A 17,983-nucleotide genomic window follows, 5' to 3' on the forward strand; every position below is an offset into this window, starting at 1 on the left:
GTTCTTGGAATTCTGGTGTCCAGAGCTATGAAACAGTAAATGTTTGTTGTTTTAAAGCTACCAAGTTTGTTGTAATTTGTTATAGAAGCCACAGGAAAATAAAATAACAATGCTCAATGATTGTTAGTTTGCTTTCTCATCTTTGGATAGGTTTTTGTCTAACTAGTATTACCTCATCGGGACTTTCATTCGGTTTTCATCACTGGAAACCAGATATCATAACCCTTGTAATATAACTGTGATACAACTTTTTCATCTAGTTGCCATTTTACTCAACAAATTTATTTGGTTAAAATATTCCTACACATGTTTATTAACAACCAACTACCTGCAAGGCATTGTACTAGGGGATATTCAGGATGACAAGAGGACAAGGTCCCTGGCCTAAAAGAATTTGTAATCTGCTTTAGTAGTCACAGTTGAATAAGGCAATTTGTGCTAAATAGGTTTTAAAAAACTGGAAAATTAAAGGAGGGAAAGATTCATTCCCACTAGAAAATCAGGAAAGTCTTTATGGAAGAATTCACCTTTGACCTAAGTCTTCGAGAGGGCTATACTTTCTGCAGTTGGAGATATGGGGCAGGAAAGAACAGCAAACAGCAAACATTGGAGAAACTATGAGTGAACTTGATAAATGGGGCCATAATATGCCTAGCAAAGTGTGAGAGGAAAGGCTATTTAACCAGAGGACTAGAGAGACATATACTCAGTCAAACAGAGCCTCAAGATATTGCCCAATCACCATTCTAAAATCAAGTCCAGTCCCTAATTTTTGAAGATTGCATACGTTTAATTTTTAAACACTGGAGACTCTATCAGGGCTATGAAAGGCTTTTGGGGGTTTTTGTTTTGTTGTGTTGTGTTTTTTGCTTCTGTCAGTGCTTATTTTATTCCATTTATAGAGGAATTCCATCTCCAGTAGTTCCATAGTCAGCAATTAGATAATCTTATATTACCTACACACATATTTGTGACAACTGTCTTACATGTACTAAGCCTATCTTCTGACAACACAGTATAAAATTAAAAACTGCATATAGAGAATATTAATGCTGCTATGAAATGGTAGCACAATGCTGCAAAAAGTCATCAATAATTTTGTTCATAACTATGAAAGGCTTTTGGCACCTAGGATATGGTGGACCAGCAAAAATGTCCTTAAGAATCCTTAGCTAGATTAAGTGAGGGAACAATTAGATTTTTCTATTGTTGTCTGGATATTTCAAATTATCCTCTTTTAACTGTCAAATTCTTATATTAATTTGATAGTGAATGAAGGCAGAGGAGAATACCAAAGTGTTCCAGTTTGCCTGCATAGTTTTTCCCCATTGTGTTTTAATATAAAGTCCCTATAACTTTAAAATGTTTGCATTGTTATTCTCCTCTTTTCAGAAAAATATGCAGAGTCCAAAGCATAAAGCCATGGTATGATTTTAGTTTAAAAGTCTGTGAAAGAGAACAGCATTCAAACAGCTGAAGACAGGGTTCCATCAAAATACAACTTGCTGTTGTTTTCAGTGTAACTATTAGATTTTCTTATACCCGACTATTCTTTAAGTCGATCCACTGCGGTAGGTGTTTTGGGGCTAAACTGGAAGATCGATGTTCATTATCCTCTGTGTAGATCATCTCTTGTTTTACTCTGATATAGAATCAGTCCAAAGAGGGAAGGAAGGACAGCAAAAACACCCAGGCAAGTACAGGGGAGAGAAACTGATGAGCCATGAAGCAGGGAAGGGACATTAGACACATTTGCTCCTGGAGCTCATGGGTATAAACAATGGAGGAAAAAAATGTGAAAGTGAGAAGATGGAGAGAGAATTACAGAAAAATCCAGCTCTGCTTAAATAATTAAGTTTCACTACTACGTTGGTTGGACAGGTAAGTTTCCTTTCCTTGATAAGTAAGGAAAATGGACCCTAACCCTTAGGTACTCAAAAATAACTGGATATTCTGATATTTACTTTAAAAAATGTTTTTTTGGCACATGGCTGTGGAATATCAGTGGCAGAATCTCATTGTAGTTTTAACTATTTTGAAGATAATTGATTAAATGAATAGACAGCAGGCCTTTACAGCTGTATAAGATTTTATAATTTATATTCAGTAAATATAATTACACTTGACTTTCATAATGATATAGGTATGGCAGGTATTAGGTCTGCTTCCTAGGTGGGAAACTATAGATGGTGGCCTTCCAAGGTCGCCTAACCTCTTATTTGCAGATCTAGGACTCAAACTTAGGTCCAGATTGTTACCCATCCAACTGCTAACTGACTGTTGTATACAAAAACGGATGCACCAATTGTTGAGGAAAAGCATTGGTAAGTGTCAGGCAGTATCTAATAATAACAGTTACTATTTTAAGTGCTTACAGTGTTCCGGGTACCATTCTACGTGCTTTATCCGCACAACCTCCATCTGAGGTAAGAGTTAATAGTATCACACCATTTTATGGATGGACAAACTGAGGCAGGAAGAGCTTACGGAGTGCCTAAGATCTATAGCTAATGTGAAGCCAGGATTTGAATCCAGGGAGTGCAGCTTCAGATCTCATGCTCCTAACTAGGTATATTGCTTCAAATTCAGATATGTAAGAAACAAAATTATTTTAGGTCTAGTTCCTACTAACAGATTAATAAACAGTCACTCCTTAAATGCTGTACCGGATTTAATTTGGGCATGTTTACATTTTGTTCCTCACCAACCCATGGCTGGAAATGTTCGGCCAAATTAGACTAGAAAGTAACACTGTTGTGTTACTGCAGACACCCAATTTAGACAATTAAGACTCCCCTATTTCATTTTGCTTTGGATGTGCAAGACCTAGCATTTGCAGAATATAAGTTACTTTGAAAGGACTTGGGAAATATTTCTCTTAATCAAAAGCTAAAGTCAACAGTGAGAGATAAAAATGTTCCTATGCATTATTAATATTGTCTTTATCATTTCTAGCATCTTTTCTGATCCCAAGTGGATCTGCTAGGCAAATGTTCAACTTTCTCCTTCACTTACTCCTTCACTTACCTGAAATGAATTTCCCAATGTCAATCATTTACATTCCAATAGCAGAGAAGAGTGCTATAATGTAGATTCGGATGTCATTTATCCCTTAAGATTAAAAAAGCAGGTCTCCTGGTGTTGTGTGGGCCCATAAAGCTCGTCCTGGCCAATGAGATATAAGACTTCATCTTTCAGTAGTCATGCAGGTCTCCCTGGGGAAACTTAAAGGAAGGGAAGCACAGAGTGAGTGGCTGAGACTGGTGCTGTTCTACACCTTAACAGGGAAAAGTACAAGTGGGTTGTAGGTTTCTGCCTTCTTCAGACAATTAAGAAAACCAGAGAGGAATTTGCATTGGAGGTTTTACTCAGTCAGGGTTCTCCAGAGAAACAGAACCACTAGGATATACATGTAGAAAGAGTGAGAGATTTGCTAATTGGTTCATGCTTTGGTGGCAAGTCTGAAATTTGTAGGGGAGGCCAGCAGGCTGGCAACCCAGTCAAGACTTCTATTACAGTCTTGAGGCAGAATTCCTTCTTCTCTGGGAAACCTTAGTTTTTGTTTTAAGACTTGAAACTGATTGGATGACGTCTGCCCATATTATTGAGGGTAATCCCCTTAAAGTCTGATGATTATGAATATTAACCACATCTACATAATGTCTTCAAAGCAATACATAAACTAGTATTTGACCAAACAACCTGGTACCATAGCCTAACCTAGCTGACACATAAAATTAACTCATCTCTCCCTGTAATTTTTCTCTATTACATATCACATATCTATAGATCATGTGCTTGAACAAATAAAGTTAGCTAAAGATACAGTAATTGTCCCAAACTCTCCTTATCTTTTTCCTGACCTGCCCTAATAATATCTTCAGGTCACCCTGAAGTATTTCTGGTTACTCAACATCCTGATGCCTGTCTTTCCTCTGACCATCTGGACTTGAGGTTTGTTCCCCTTCTCTCTGGATATTCCCTGTAATGGATCATACAGCACTGACCACATGGCCAGTACCCAACTTGAATAATCCAGGGAGTGGATGAGATTCTGACCCTAAAATGAAGTGTGAAATTTCCTGTCATTTTTCTTGTAATTTTTACTAGGAACTTAAAATCATGAGGACTGAAGACATGATTTCACATAACCTGGCTAAAATCTGACATCTATCCCTTTCTGTGGATGGTTGTTTACTGCAGCTTTATTCATAATTTCCCAAACCTGGAAGCAACTAACATGTCCTTCAGTAGGTGAATGAATCAATAAACTGTGGCACATCCAGACAGTGGAATATTATTCAGCACTAAAAGAGAAATAAACTAAATCAATCCTGAAAAGACATGGGAATACTTAGATACATACTACTAAGTGAAAGACGCCAATATGAAAAGGGTACATATTGTATATGATATTCTGGACATCCTGGAAAAGGCAAAACTATGGAAATAGTTTTCAGAGGTTGGCATTGGGGGCAGGATAAGTAGGCAGAGCATACATTATTTTTAGTTTATATGATACCATAATGATGGATCCATGTCGTTATACATTTGTCCAAACCTAGAGAATGTACAACAACAAGGTGAATCCCAAGGTAAACTATGGACTTGGTGATTATGATGTGCCGATGTAGGTTCATCAATTGTACCAAATATACCACTCTGGCTGGGGATGTTGGTAATGGGGGTGGCTATGGATATGTGGGAACAATATGTGGGGACAGGTGATATCTGGGAAATATCTGTACCTTCCCCTCAAGTTTTCTGTGAACCTGAGATTGTTCTAAAAAAAAAAAGTCTTTTTAAAAAAACTGCACAATTAGATCACTGTCTGCCTCTCCACCACTCTCCCCCCATCCACATTGCTTTCCCTCTGTGTTTGAAACCTTCCCTCTGTTTCTCAACCACACTAAGATCATTTCTCCTTCATGCAAATACACCTGGCAAGATTCCATTCTTGAAGAGCAGGAATATGGTATTGGCCACTCCAGAATGGGGGATGAGTAGAGTGTATCACAAATGGTAAACATTTTCCACTAAATGTGGAGGATCTTTGAGGTATCAATGAAAAGAATCACTTCTGTGCTTCGTTTTAATTTAATTAAATACAGATCTTTGTAGGCCGTGGGTTTATATTGTTGGTAATTTAATAACTTTTTGTACAACTCTGTTAGAACCTGGACAGCCAGGACAAAGGCTACAGAAAAGATTGAGATAGGCAAAATATGCATTATTTGCCTTTTATTCCTCTTTCTGTGCCATTTTCTTATCTTTCTATAGCCACTTATCTTTTATTTCCAGGTCCCCTATCTTTTATTGTTACTGTTCTTTTTATCAGTAGAAAACTGATCCAATAAATTCTTATCTCTACTCGTGACTTTAGAATGTTACTCCTTGCAGGACAGTGGGAAATTGATCCCCTTGGAGCATTATATGTTTACTTTTGTTTTATACAACCAAAAGTTAAGTTTTATTTAGGTATTGTAAAATTGTTACTTATAAGATCTCTTCTCTATCTATGTGCTATTATATGCCATAGTGAAGACTTCAGATATTATTCAAAGACCACTGGAAGCTCTTACTGAAAAATTTAAAGTTGACCAGTTGGGAGTTTATTGCAATTGTCCAGCTGAGCAAAGGGATGGCAATGAAGATAGAAAATAATTAGTAGGTACATGGAAAATACTTGGTAATTGACTGGGACCAAAGAGATGAGAGTCAATAATTCTGGTTGATAAAACCATAAAGAAATGAAAATTTAAAAGGAGGAAAGTCATGGAATATATGCACTTAAATATTCATAATATCCATAATTTATGAGTATTTATTAAAAGTTCAAAAGAAGAGGTTTTCTAGAAATCCAACAACATTGAATACATGTAGCTATTCTTAATATTTGCTTATTAATTAAACATGTGTAAGCTGGTGTGGATATTATCTTGTTATGATGTTTTTGTTGCTTTATTTCAGTACACCAAAATATTCAAAAATGTGTTTGCATGCTTGGTTTCCAAGTTTCTTTTACCACAAAGTTTTCTTTGCTTCTACCAATCTTCCTACCATGAGGGTTTTCAGAAAGAGACTTTTTGTGGTTGAATTTGGAATGATTGTACTTTATAAATCCTACTGTTTGCTATGGTACGTAATTCTCCTTGCCTATTTCTATATTTCTTTGAAAAAATATTGTTCTAATATTAATTATTAAAATAACAGGCTGGAAAAAAATGTTACTTAAGTGGGAAGAAAAGGTAAATGGTTTCTTATGACATTTGGATTGGACACTTGACTGAACTAGCCTTTAAAACTAAGGGACCCCAAATGAATTCAGTAAAGTTGCAGGATACAAGATTAATATACAGAAATCTGTTGCTTCTCTATACAGTAAAAATGAACTATCAGAAAGAGAAAACAAGAAACAATTCTGTTTGAAATTGCATCAAACATAATAAAATACCTAGGAATAAACTTAACAAAGGAGGCAAAAGACCTATACTCTAAAAACAAGAAAATATTGATAAAGGAAATTGAAGATGATACAAAGAATTGGAAACATATCTTGTTTTCATGGATTGGAAGAGTTAATGTTGTTAAAATGTCTATACTACCCAAAGCAATCCAGAGATTTAATGCAATTACTATCAAAATACTCATGGTATTTCTCACAGAACTAGAACAAACAATCCTAAAATTTATATGGAAGCACAGAAGACCCTGAATAGTCAAAGCAATCTTGAGAAAAAAGAACAAAGCTGGCGGTATCATGCTCCCTGACTTCAGACTATACTACAAAGCTACAGTAATCAAAAGAGTAAGGTATTTGCACAAAAACAGACACATAGATCAATGGAACAGAATAGAAAACCCAGGAATAAACCCACACACTTATGGCCAATTAATCTACAACAAAGGTGGCAAGAATATAAGATGAAGAAAAGACAGTCTCTTCAACAAGCAGTGCTGGGAAAACTGGACAGCTACATGTAAAAGAATGACATTAGAACATTCTTTCACACCATATACAAAAACAAACTCAAAATGTATTAAAGACCTAAATGTAAAGCCTAAAACCATAAAACTCCTAGAAGAAAATACAGGCAGAACACTCTTTGACATAAATCGTAGCAATAAATTTTTTGGGTCTGTCTCTTAAGGCAAAAAAACAAAAGCAAAAACAAACAAATAGCACCTAATTAAACTCAACAGCTTTTGCACAGTAAAGGAAACCATGGACAAAATGGAAGACTGAATGGGAGAAAATATTTGCAAATGATATGAACAATAAGGGGTTAATATCCAAAATATATAAACAGTTCATACAACTCAATATCAAAAAAACAAACAACCCAAATAAAAATGGGCAGAAGACCTGAAAAGACCTTTTTTCAAAGAAGATATACAGATGGCCAACAGGCACATGAAAAGATGCTCAACATTGCTAATCATCAGGGAAATGAAAGTCAAAACCACAATGAGCTATCACCTCACATCTGTCAGAATGGCTATCACCAAAATGACAAAAACAAATGTTAGTGAGGATGCGGGGAAAAAGGAACCCAGAACCCTGGTGGGAATGTAATTTGGTGTAGCCACTATGGGAAACAGTACGGAGATTCCATACAAAACTGAAACTAGAATTACCATATGATCCAGCAATTTCACTTCTGAGTATATATTTGAAGAAAATAAAAACACTAATTCAAAAAGATACATGCACCCCAATGTTCCTTGCAGCATTATTCACTATAGCCAAGATATGGAAGCAAACTAAGTGTCCATCAACAGATGAATGAATAAAGATGTGGCATATATGTACAATGGATGTTATTCAGCCATAAAAAATTTGCCATTTGCAACACTGTGGAGTGTATTATGCTTAGTGAAATAAGTCAGACAGAGAAAGAGAAATATTATGTGTTATCACTTATATGTGGAATCTAAAAAATAAAACACATGAATAAATATAACAAAACCAAGTCACAGATATAGAGAACAAATTATCAGTTACCAGTGGGGAGAGGGACATGCGGAGGGGCAAGATAGGGGTAGGCGATGAAGAGGTACAAACTACTATGTATAAAATAAGTAAGCTATAAGGATATATTGTACAGCATAAGGAATATGACCATATTTTATAATAAATTTAAGTGAAGTATAAGCTATAAAAATATTGAAGCACTATGTTGTACACCTGAAACTAATATAGTATTGTAAATCAACTATACTTCAATAATAAATAAATAAATAAATAAAACCAAGGGACCCAAAATGATGGTATCAGAGAAAATAAAAATGAAGAACACAAGAGGCAAGTGGTATTCAGAGAAAATGGCAGGAAACTCTTGTGCTACCATCTCTTTCTCTGACCTTCCTTTCTTTTTTTAAAATCTGAAACTGGAGTGTTAGGTGTTAGTGTAATAATGTAGTAAGTCACCTCTTACACATGTCTACAGAGTTGCACATTTGCATTTTGAAAGAGAATTTCACAGAGACGAACCCAAAGAAAAAAGGTCCTTGGCAATACCACTATAGCAGTTACAGCACCTCATTTTTGAACAGCATTTTGACAAATCATTTACATTTAAAGTTGTAATCCATCTTAAGCTCAATGTGGATCAGTTGTTACCAACCTTGGGCAGCATTTTACAAGTGTGACCATAGGCTCTCATTCCCCAACTAGGAATCTATAAGTTTAAAATGCAGTCCAAGTGATTCTAATAATCAGCGAGGTTTGGAAACCACTGCACTAGGCAAATGTTCACATTTTAGAGGTTAAAACAGAACAACAACTAAGATTCAGAGGAGTTATCTAATTTAGTAAGAGAATATAAATGGTAACATCAGATCAGAGAATTAAATATTAGACTTAGACTTTGATTCTAAAAGAGTGGAACATATAATGTAGATTATTAGTTGAGAAGTATACAGATTGGGAGATCTGTTCCACCTTCCAAGAAAGGTTTATCTTGTGCTCCTTCCAAGAAAGTATACTCAGTGAAGCATCCGGCTCACAATAGTAGGATTGGTTTGACCTAAAGAGGAACTTCATGATCCAGCCCTCTGGAATAGGTGTGGGACAGCAGTTTTGCGCTAGATTTCAAGGTCAATTATGTTCTGATAAATTTCAAGGTCTTCCACTTTCTGAAAACTACATGAATTAGTATGAATGAAATTTAACCTTTTCCATCTGTGCTCTTTGCCTTCGTGCTGTATCAACATATAGGTTCAAAAGTTACAATGCCTTTTACCCTCAAATTATTTTCAAAGACAGACATCAATGGGAAACGTGGGATTCTTTGTGCCAATACATCTTGACAATCAAATGGCTTGGTTTCTGTCCTGTGCTGTTCAATCTAGAACAGAAAAATTGAGCAATCAAACTCAACATCAGTTCTTTTCACTTTGTTGGTTGATACACCACTAAGGCTGAAGTTAGGGACCAGTCTGTCACTGAATAATTCTTCTTGGAGGGTCAGTGCTATAATCTGAACTACTGCAAACAACACAGCAGTGTACCCAATCAGTGCTGCACACACACTCTTTATTTCTTATGGTCTATATATTTTACTGGATGAGTCCATTCTGAGTTTTCATTAACTTTTGCAAAGATATTCCTATTGAATCTTAGATAATAAGAATGATTAAATAGAGTGCAATAGATATAGCCTAAAATAGCTTCAAGGATTTCAGAGAAAAAGAAATATAGACCTTCCCAGCCTATGTTTCAATGTTTACCTGGAAAGATGTTGAAGCAGTCTCTATGTATTCTTTAAAAATACACTTAAGCATAATTTATGAGAATGCTATAACTTTCTCATTAAAAAGTAATATATATATATTAGTGAGCAGGTAGGCAGTTTAAGCCTGGGAACTATCAGAGGAGGGGAGTTTAACCGGCTATAGGAACATCAGGGAAGTCTTCCTGGAGGTGGAAGGACAAAAGAAAAAAGTCATCGAGGATGGGAGAGCCACAAGATGCATTAGTTCTATGAAACCTGGGCAAAGAAGGCCCAGGACCTTCAAGATCAGGAGGGAGACACACTCACATTTATTCATTCAACAGATATTTATTGAGTGCCTACTACATGCATGATGCTGGAGACACAGTAATGACCAAGACAGATACAATCCCTGCCCTCCTGGAGCCAATCAAGTGGTGGAATATAAAAATAAATGTATAAATTAATAAAAAATGAGCAAGTAAAAAGACAAAAATTAAGTTTATCTGTAATTCTGTTACGCAGAGGTAAATATGATTAACATGTTTATTAATATATGTCAATTTTAGCCTATGATTAAGATCTCTGTTTTTAATGATTAAAATTGTTTTAGTAATTTTAAAAAGTCATGTTTTTCTCCCATCATCAGTATACATTCTTCAATAGCATTTTAAAGATGCTTCTATTGAAATATGACATGCATATAAAAAAGTTCACGAATCTTAAGTTTAACAACTTGAAGGACTGTCACACTACCCCAGTCAAGAAATATTAATGCAATATTACCAGCACCCCAAAAGCCTTTATTTTACCCCCTCCAAAGCATTTCACCTCTCTCCTCCCCAAAGGTAACTACAATTGTGAGTTCTAACGAAAGAGATTCGTTTTGATTGTTTTTTCCCTTTGTATAAATAGAAAGTACCGTATTCATCCTTTGCTGTCCGGGTTTCTTTCACTAAACTCTGGGTTTGTGAGATGCATCAATGCTGTTTGGATATAACTGAAGTTTGTTCATTTTTCATTGTTATGTACCATTCCATTTCATGAATAAACCAGAATTTATTTATCCATATTAAGATTACTGGACATCTGGATTGTTTCAACTTAATGACAGTTATGAATAAAACTTCTATGAATGTTTCTGCACATTTATTTTGATGCACATGTGTGTGCATTTCTGGTGGGTATGTACACAGGAACGAAAATGGCTAAGCCATTGGGTGTCTAGATCGAGGCAATTTTAGTGGCTGCACTACATAGATACATCCACAAGCTGTCCACAAACCACACATTTAGATGGCTTTCAATTTGGGAGAAGGGGTAAAGTAAATAGCAATTTTATAATTTGCAAAAATTTAGCAATCTCTAAAAAGGGCTTAGGCAATTATGGTAGTTTGTATGCTTTGATAAACAATGAGCTCTACTTTTTTTTTTTTTTTTTTTTTTTTGAGATAAAGAGCTTACTCTAGGAACAGAGAAAAATTCAGTGAGAGTTGCCTTTTTTGTTTTAATGACCAGGACTTAATTTGTTAACCGACCAAGGTCTGCTCTCAATTTTGCTGGCATAATAAGTCCTTGGTGAAGATGTGGCAGGCACTCTGGGCATGAAATTAGGTGAAATAGTGTCTAATTTTACCAATGCCACAGATTATTAATATAGTCTTTTTTTTGGCCGCACCGTGGCTTGTGGAATCTTAGTTCCCTGCCCAGGGGTTGAACTGGGGCCCTTGGCCGTGAGAGCGCGGAGTACTAACCGCTGGACCGCTGGCGAATTCCCTGTTAATATAGTCTTTTACTTATTTTTGAAATCTCTTTGGGACTTGATTTACTCATGACTGAGAAGATTAGACTGTATTATTGCTAAGTTCATTTCTACTCTAAACTCTAATATGATATTTTAATATAACATTCATATTCCCTCACTAATCTTACTTGTAGGCTGCATTGAATTTTACAGGACTTAGTAAGTAGTAAGTATCTGCAACCCCACTGAATATAACAAATTATCTGGTATGTTATTAGAGTAGCCCAAAATTGCTTCTGATAATTTTCCGGCATGAATAATTATTCTTCATTTAGAGAAGAGATTTTTATCTGTGCATTCATCCTCTAATTCCATTATTGTCATCTTCATAAATTAGATTTGGAGCATTGCAATTTCTATTTTAAGGCTTTCAATTAGAGGAATGACATATTGAGAACAATCACAAATCTGTGATTAGAAAACATTATGCTCTCTGAAGATACCAGTTTTTAGTTGTTTTCTATGAAAAAGAACTCTGAGAATTTCAAAATGTACTGTGACTGCATGGAGTGGAAGTAGAGACAAATTAAAATGCTACACTAGATTCGAGAACTAGTTCACCCACGGTGTCTGCTATTGCTTATGTGCTTTTGGAAAGCAATATCACTTTCATTATTTTTGCTTTGCTATGGGTTTGGCATCAGCTTTTGGATGCTGAATATACTCTTCAGATATAAGACAATAAAATCAAGTCTAGAAAAAGTTAATGTGCTTTAGAATAAAGAAAATACATATTTTATATCCTCAGATCTTCTTAAAGGGGTAATGATTAAACAGATTCCTAGATGACTGAATACCAAACTTCTGAATGAGTCTGTTCCTTGAAGTTGGATAAAGGATTTTCAGTTAGTTTTGTTTTTATTTTTTAATCTGAGGAAAATTAAAAGTCTCGCTTAATGCATAACTACCATACTGTATTGTTACCAGCACATGCACACATTTGTATATATACCTATATATATTCTATTAAAATATGAGGCACAAAACTTTATTTTAGAGGCAGAATTTGTAAAAGAGAAAAACTACAAGAAATATTTCATTGCTTTAATGCACATTAATGAATGAACAACCATCTTCCCTTCACAAAGCTCTTTAAATGAGTCTTTTTGATTCTCCAAATATGCAGTGAGAATGACACTCTATTTTAATAATGATTATGACAGTGTTTTGTGTTTTTTTTTTCAATTTCAGCTATCCATATTTCTTAAAGCCCTGGCTGCCTTCAGACTGCAAATTCACAGTTTATCATGTTTCTAGGACATAAATGGCCAGAAGAAATTTTGAGAGTAATGGTAGAGGAAAAGCAGGCAGAAGCACTATCTCCTTAATGGGCATGAAAAGAAGTGTCTTAGAAGACAGTGAAAAGCTATGTAACTTGAGGTTTGTGCATTTGAGAAGCAGGTCATCTTATTTTCAGTGGGTTTCCATGAGAGCCTGACACTGCAGGACTGGCCATTTCATGGTTTTAAGGCTTCTTACAGCCCTGTGAATGCAAAGTACACCGAAGAGCTCCATTTGGCTCAGATTTTACTACAAGGCAACAGTAGCTCACAAACACAAAACTAAACAAAGACTGAGTGACCAAAAACAATTTTTTTTGATAGAAAGAAGTGTTATACATGAAAGGGAAGCATTTCAAAGCAAATTGAAAGTTACTTAAAAAGCATTAGGAAAGCAAATAGTAATGTCCAAGGAGAAAAATGCAAAAGTAAAACCAAGACCAAAAAGGCTTTTGAAATTCTTTGTATGTTCCTAAATGGATACAGAAAGATAAGGCTAGAACAGGGAAATAGAAATTGAACAATGGACAGAATTAGAAGGAAAAATAGTCCATTAATGAAGAAGGTAGTATGTTATCAATGAGATCATAAGTTGAGATGTCACCAAAAATACATGTGGAAAAGATTCATAGGTATTATATATATATATGAAATTAGGATTAAATTTAGTATGAAAAGAGGATCTCTTGCCTTCTATGTACTGCATTCCTAAAATGACATTTAGGGTTAAGAATCGAATAAGATTCCCAAATGATTTGCAGTGAGAGAAAGCATATATAGTGCTGCATTACTCATGACAAATGGAAATAGATTATTATGTCCTATTCTAGAAGCAAAACATTAATCTCATGGAAAGATTATATTGGTGATAGTGCATAGATAGGTTTTCCTTGAGATATTCTATTTCCAAGAGTCCTCTGAAATTCTGGGTCTAGATAGAATTTGTATTAATTCCTTAATAAAGTCTCCCTTAAACATCCAAGACAGTTGATTCTCTCTGCTGATAAAATGAGAAATCTTTAAAGTCCTTTATAAAGCCTTCCCTGAAAGCCCCAGTGTGACCTGACCACCTCTCAAGTTAAAGAACTTAACAGTCTTCAACTAATCATACTCTCTCAGGAGTAAATCCAATTCTTGTTGGGCTAAAAGCTTATACATTTAAGAGAGAGCACTTTAAAGGAAAGGATACAAAATGATAGATACAAAATGAGACACAGGACCTTGGAGGTAAATAAAGTGTCCTGAGCCTTATGCTTCATTAATCTTTGGGACAAATCAGCCCCCATGATGTAGCTTAAGAAAGCTAGATCCTTTTTCCACTTACATTTATTAGAATAGGACATGGACTGGCACAATCTGTGTTATCCCAGAATTGTAGCTAAACCCTCAAAGCTAAAGGTGGTGGATGATACATATCCTAAATTCTAAACAGAGTTCCTAGATACACCCATGGGGATTTACCAAGATGTGGCCTAGGTGGCCTTTGACCACTTTCCCTCACACCCATAACTAGCCTTTGTGGGACAAGGCTAGAGATTTATCTTGAAGGTTTTTTAATGAAATTTATAGGGCTAGAGAGTTCTGTCTGCTTTCTCACCAATCAATCCAAGTTGGAGGGGGATCCAAAAGATTGGAGAGACAGGTGTCTTCTATCCTGGCTGGATGGTTGCTACCCTGTAAGGTATTCAAATGTCTGGCCTATCCTCCTACTGGAGTTGGGCATGAAAGACTTCTGAGGAGGAGCCACATATGTTCTCAAGAATTGGAGGCGTAAATGCAGAAAGAGGTTACTTGGAGTAGTCTACAATGTCAGCAGTTGAAGAAGTTACACCGTCACTGTTTTGCAGGGCAAAGATATATGAGTTTTGCTGGCTCAAATAGACTAGACTTTTTAATACCTGAAAATAAAAGCTTTCAGTTTCTCCAAATGTGAGAAAAAGTGATCCAACAGCATGTTTGAATGTCATAGTGGGAGAAAGATAAAGTTCTTTCTTGTTTATGCTTCTATGGAGTTCATGCCATTCAATAAAAGAGTTACACTTACTTAGAAGTCATGTATTTATAAGTTGTAATAAGTTTGTAATCTCCTAGGAGGGAATTAGGTTTATGCTTGTTTATATTTCCTGGACCACTTGATACAACGCTTCAGTATTGCATTTGTTCCATAAATTGAGTGATCGATTACTTACCTGTACCCTATTCCTTGTCACTTGGACATGAAGGGGCAATTTTCAGAAAACTGCCTCAACACAGCTAATTTCTTGCATGTTGTATTACTTTGCTCAAATGAAGATTCTTTCACAATTCTGAAAAGTCAGCATTTGCTCCATTCCTGCCAGGCATTTTGACAGTTGTATAGCACAATTACTGTCCGTGAACTTTCCACAAGAACAGGAAAACGCAAAATTTCACTGGAATTTGCCTTCCTCTGACTCCTAGACATTGGTCTTGGATTGCTGATGATCATGTAGTTGTGTCTCAGCTTTGAAATGTCAACTATCAATTTTTCTACATCACCTTTTGAAATGTGACAGTATCTCTCATGTGAACCAACTACTTTCTCCTCTATCATGATTTCCTTTGATGGCAGTTCAGCATTGTTTTGAAATATTTGGCACATGTTTTAAAGGAAAATTTCATAGTCTTTATAAAATCATTAAGTTTAAATCACAAGAAGTCCTTAGCACATCAAAAGAAAGAGCTCAAATAAGATCTGCAAAAATGACTCCAGGACATATTATTTAATGAAGCCTGAGAGTTCATCTGTGCCTGGCTATTGTTACCTAACCCTCTAATGCAAACACTGCAGTTTCCACCATTGTGGCTACCTATCTTTTATAATGCTAATATATTGTACTTTTCAAGAGATATACAACCAACATTGGAAATAGAATGTTAAAATTCAAGAAATAATCATTACATTAAATCTTACATAATTATTGATATTGTACTCTGATGTTTCTGTGGAGATTGATTAAGTCAGGCTATCAGTGATCACACAGACTGAACTGTGAAGAGGATGGTCACCTGAGGTCTTTAGACAATTGCACTTGAATGAGTGTATCATGTGTGATATTCAAAATTTAAGAATCATAACTTCTTAAAACTGAAGTTTATAATAATTCAAAAACATGTGTAGATCACTGTTTCTATATTTGAGTCTCATTATATTCTTCCCATTGAACTCTTTGCTGTAGGTTGTGTTCTGCAGCACAATAGAATTAAGTCCTCCTGGCCCTTTAGATACTGGGGTTCTATGTTTGTGATGTGTTTAGTCCAAGTACGATCCTGGCCAAGGTAGACACATCATTTAAGAAGTGTATTTTCTTTCATATGCAAAAGGAACTTGCCTTCTGGTGGTGACTGATATTGTCATCTTATTTGGTGGACAAACTGGGAAAGAGTCCCTCCTACACTGTTGGTAGGAATGTACATTGGTGCAGCTATTATGGAGAACAGTTTCTTAAAAAACTAAAAATAGAGCTGCCTTATGAACCAGTGATCTCACTCCTGGGCATATATCCAGAGAAAACCATAATTCAAAAAGATACATGCACCCCAATGTTCAGAGGAGCACTATTCACAATAGCCAAGACACGGAAGCAACCTAAGTGTCCATTAACAGAGGAATGGATAAAGAAGGTGTGGTACATATATACAATGGAATATTACTCAACCATAAAAACTAATGAAATAATACCTTTTGGAGCAACATGGATGGACCTAGAGATTATCATACTAAGTGAAGTAAGTCAGACAGAGAAAAACAAATATCATATGACATTCCTTATATGTGGAATCCAAAAAAATGATACAAATGAACTTATTTACAAAACAGAAATAGACTCACAGACGTAGAAAGCAAACTTATGGTTACCAAAGGGGAAGCAGGGGAGGGATAAATTAGGAGTTTGGGATTTAAATATACACACTACTATATATAAAATAGATAATCAACAAGAACCTACTGTAAAGCACAGGGAATTATACGCAATATCTTATAATAACCTATAATGGAAGAGAAGGTAAAATAGAAGAGGAACAAAAGTTTGATGGGACAGTGACGTGAAAGGAAGATCAGGATGTAGTCGGTATTAACAAGAGACTCTAAAATGCAGCCGGGAGGCCATTGAGGAAGTGGGACATGCACATCTCAGCTCAGATAGAGTCTGAAATTTGACCACTTAATGTCTTAACACAGGCATCCAGAACATCTGCCCAATGTTCCAGAAATTCAAGATACTTACTGGAACCCTGCCCTAAATAACTTGTGATACCCTATCCCTTAAGGACAAATATTTTCTTTCAATTATAATTCTTGCCGGACAACTTTAACAACCTCATGGCTTTTGCCTTTATAAGCACCTGACTCTTTCTCTTTCCCAAAACACTCTAAGTTTTACCCAAATCTGTGTCTCCTGAGTTGCAATTCCTAAGACCCCAAATAAACTCTTTTCTTCTTTGCAGGCTTCTGCATTGCTTGGTCAACATGGATGATCAACTGTAAAGCAGTAATATAAATCATAATAATACAATAATACAAAATGCATTAATTCAAATTTGGGTATAGTATGATTGGTGAATGACTCCAATCCGTGCCCAGCTCCCTTCTCAAGTGGTGCTGAGATGATGCCCTGCCCTTTTTTGTGTGAGTTCACAGGGAAAAGCTACAAAGAAATTGCCTTGTGATTCCGACTGTGCAGAGGGTCAACACTGACCCTCTGCACAGTCGGAAATCCACATATGGCTTAAAGTCAGACTTTCATACCCAAGGTTCATTTGTATCTGCCGTTCTGCATCCGAGGAATCAACCAACAGCAGATGGTGTAGTTCTGTAATATTTACTATTGAAAAAATCTGCATGTAAGTGACCCCCTGCAGTTCAAAACTTGTGTTGTTCAAGGGCTCACTGTATAGATCAACCAAAAATATTTTTTTAAATTATTCTCTTAATAATACTACTCCACACTTTCCATGATTTAAAACCTGACATAATTAGAATGAACCCAAAAGTTTCTAAATTTGTTTTGAAGAGTCTTCAAAAAATGAGAGATTGTGATTTAGGAAGCATAGCTTGCCTCCATGATGTGATATAAAATCCTTAGAGGGCATTTATATCAACAAAAAAGATGCTTTCCAAACACAAGATTCCTTTTCAATATTATGTGTGTATGTGTGTGTGT

At 35.6% G+C, this 17,983-nt stretch overlaps 1 protein-coding gene across 2 annotated transcripts in view; it reads right to left on the minus strand.

Annotated features, from left to right (window-relative positions):
• LOC309634704 (uncharacterized protein) overlaps positions 1-17,983 on the minus strand; it is a 405,124-nt gene that overhangs the window by 105,275 nt on the left and 281,866 nt on the right. Inside the window, exon 6 of one of the 2 annotated variants that reach the window (XM_082405125.1) lies at positions 3,028-3,224. The exons of the other annotated variant lie outside the window; for it this stretch is intronic. Coding sequence (XP_082261251.1) covers positions 3,202-3,224 — 23 coding nt within the window. The 3' untranslated portion in view covers positions 3,028-3,201. The remainder of the gene's footprint in view (positions 1-3,027; positions 3,225-17,983) is intronic. 2 annotated transcript variants of the gene reach the window in all.

This window comes from Balaenoptera borealis (assembly GCF_965194805.1).
Source record: "Balaenoptera borealis genome assembly, chromosome: 9".
Classification (NCBI taxonomy): domain Eukaryota; kingdom Metazoa; phylum Chordata; class Mammalia; order Artiodactyla; family Balaenopteridae; genus Balaenoptera; species Balaenoptera borealis.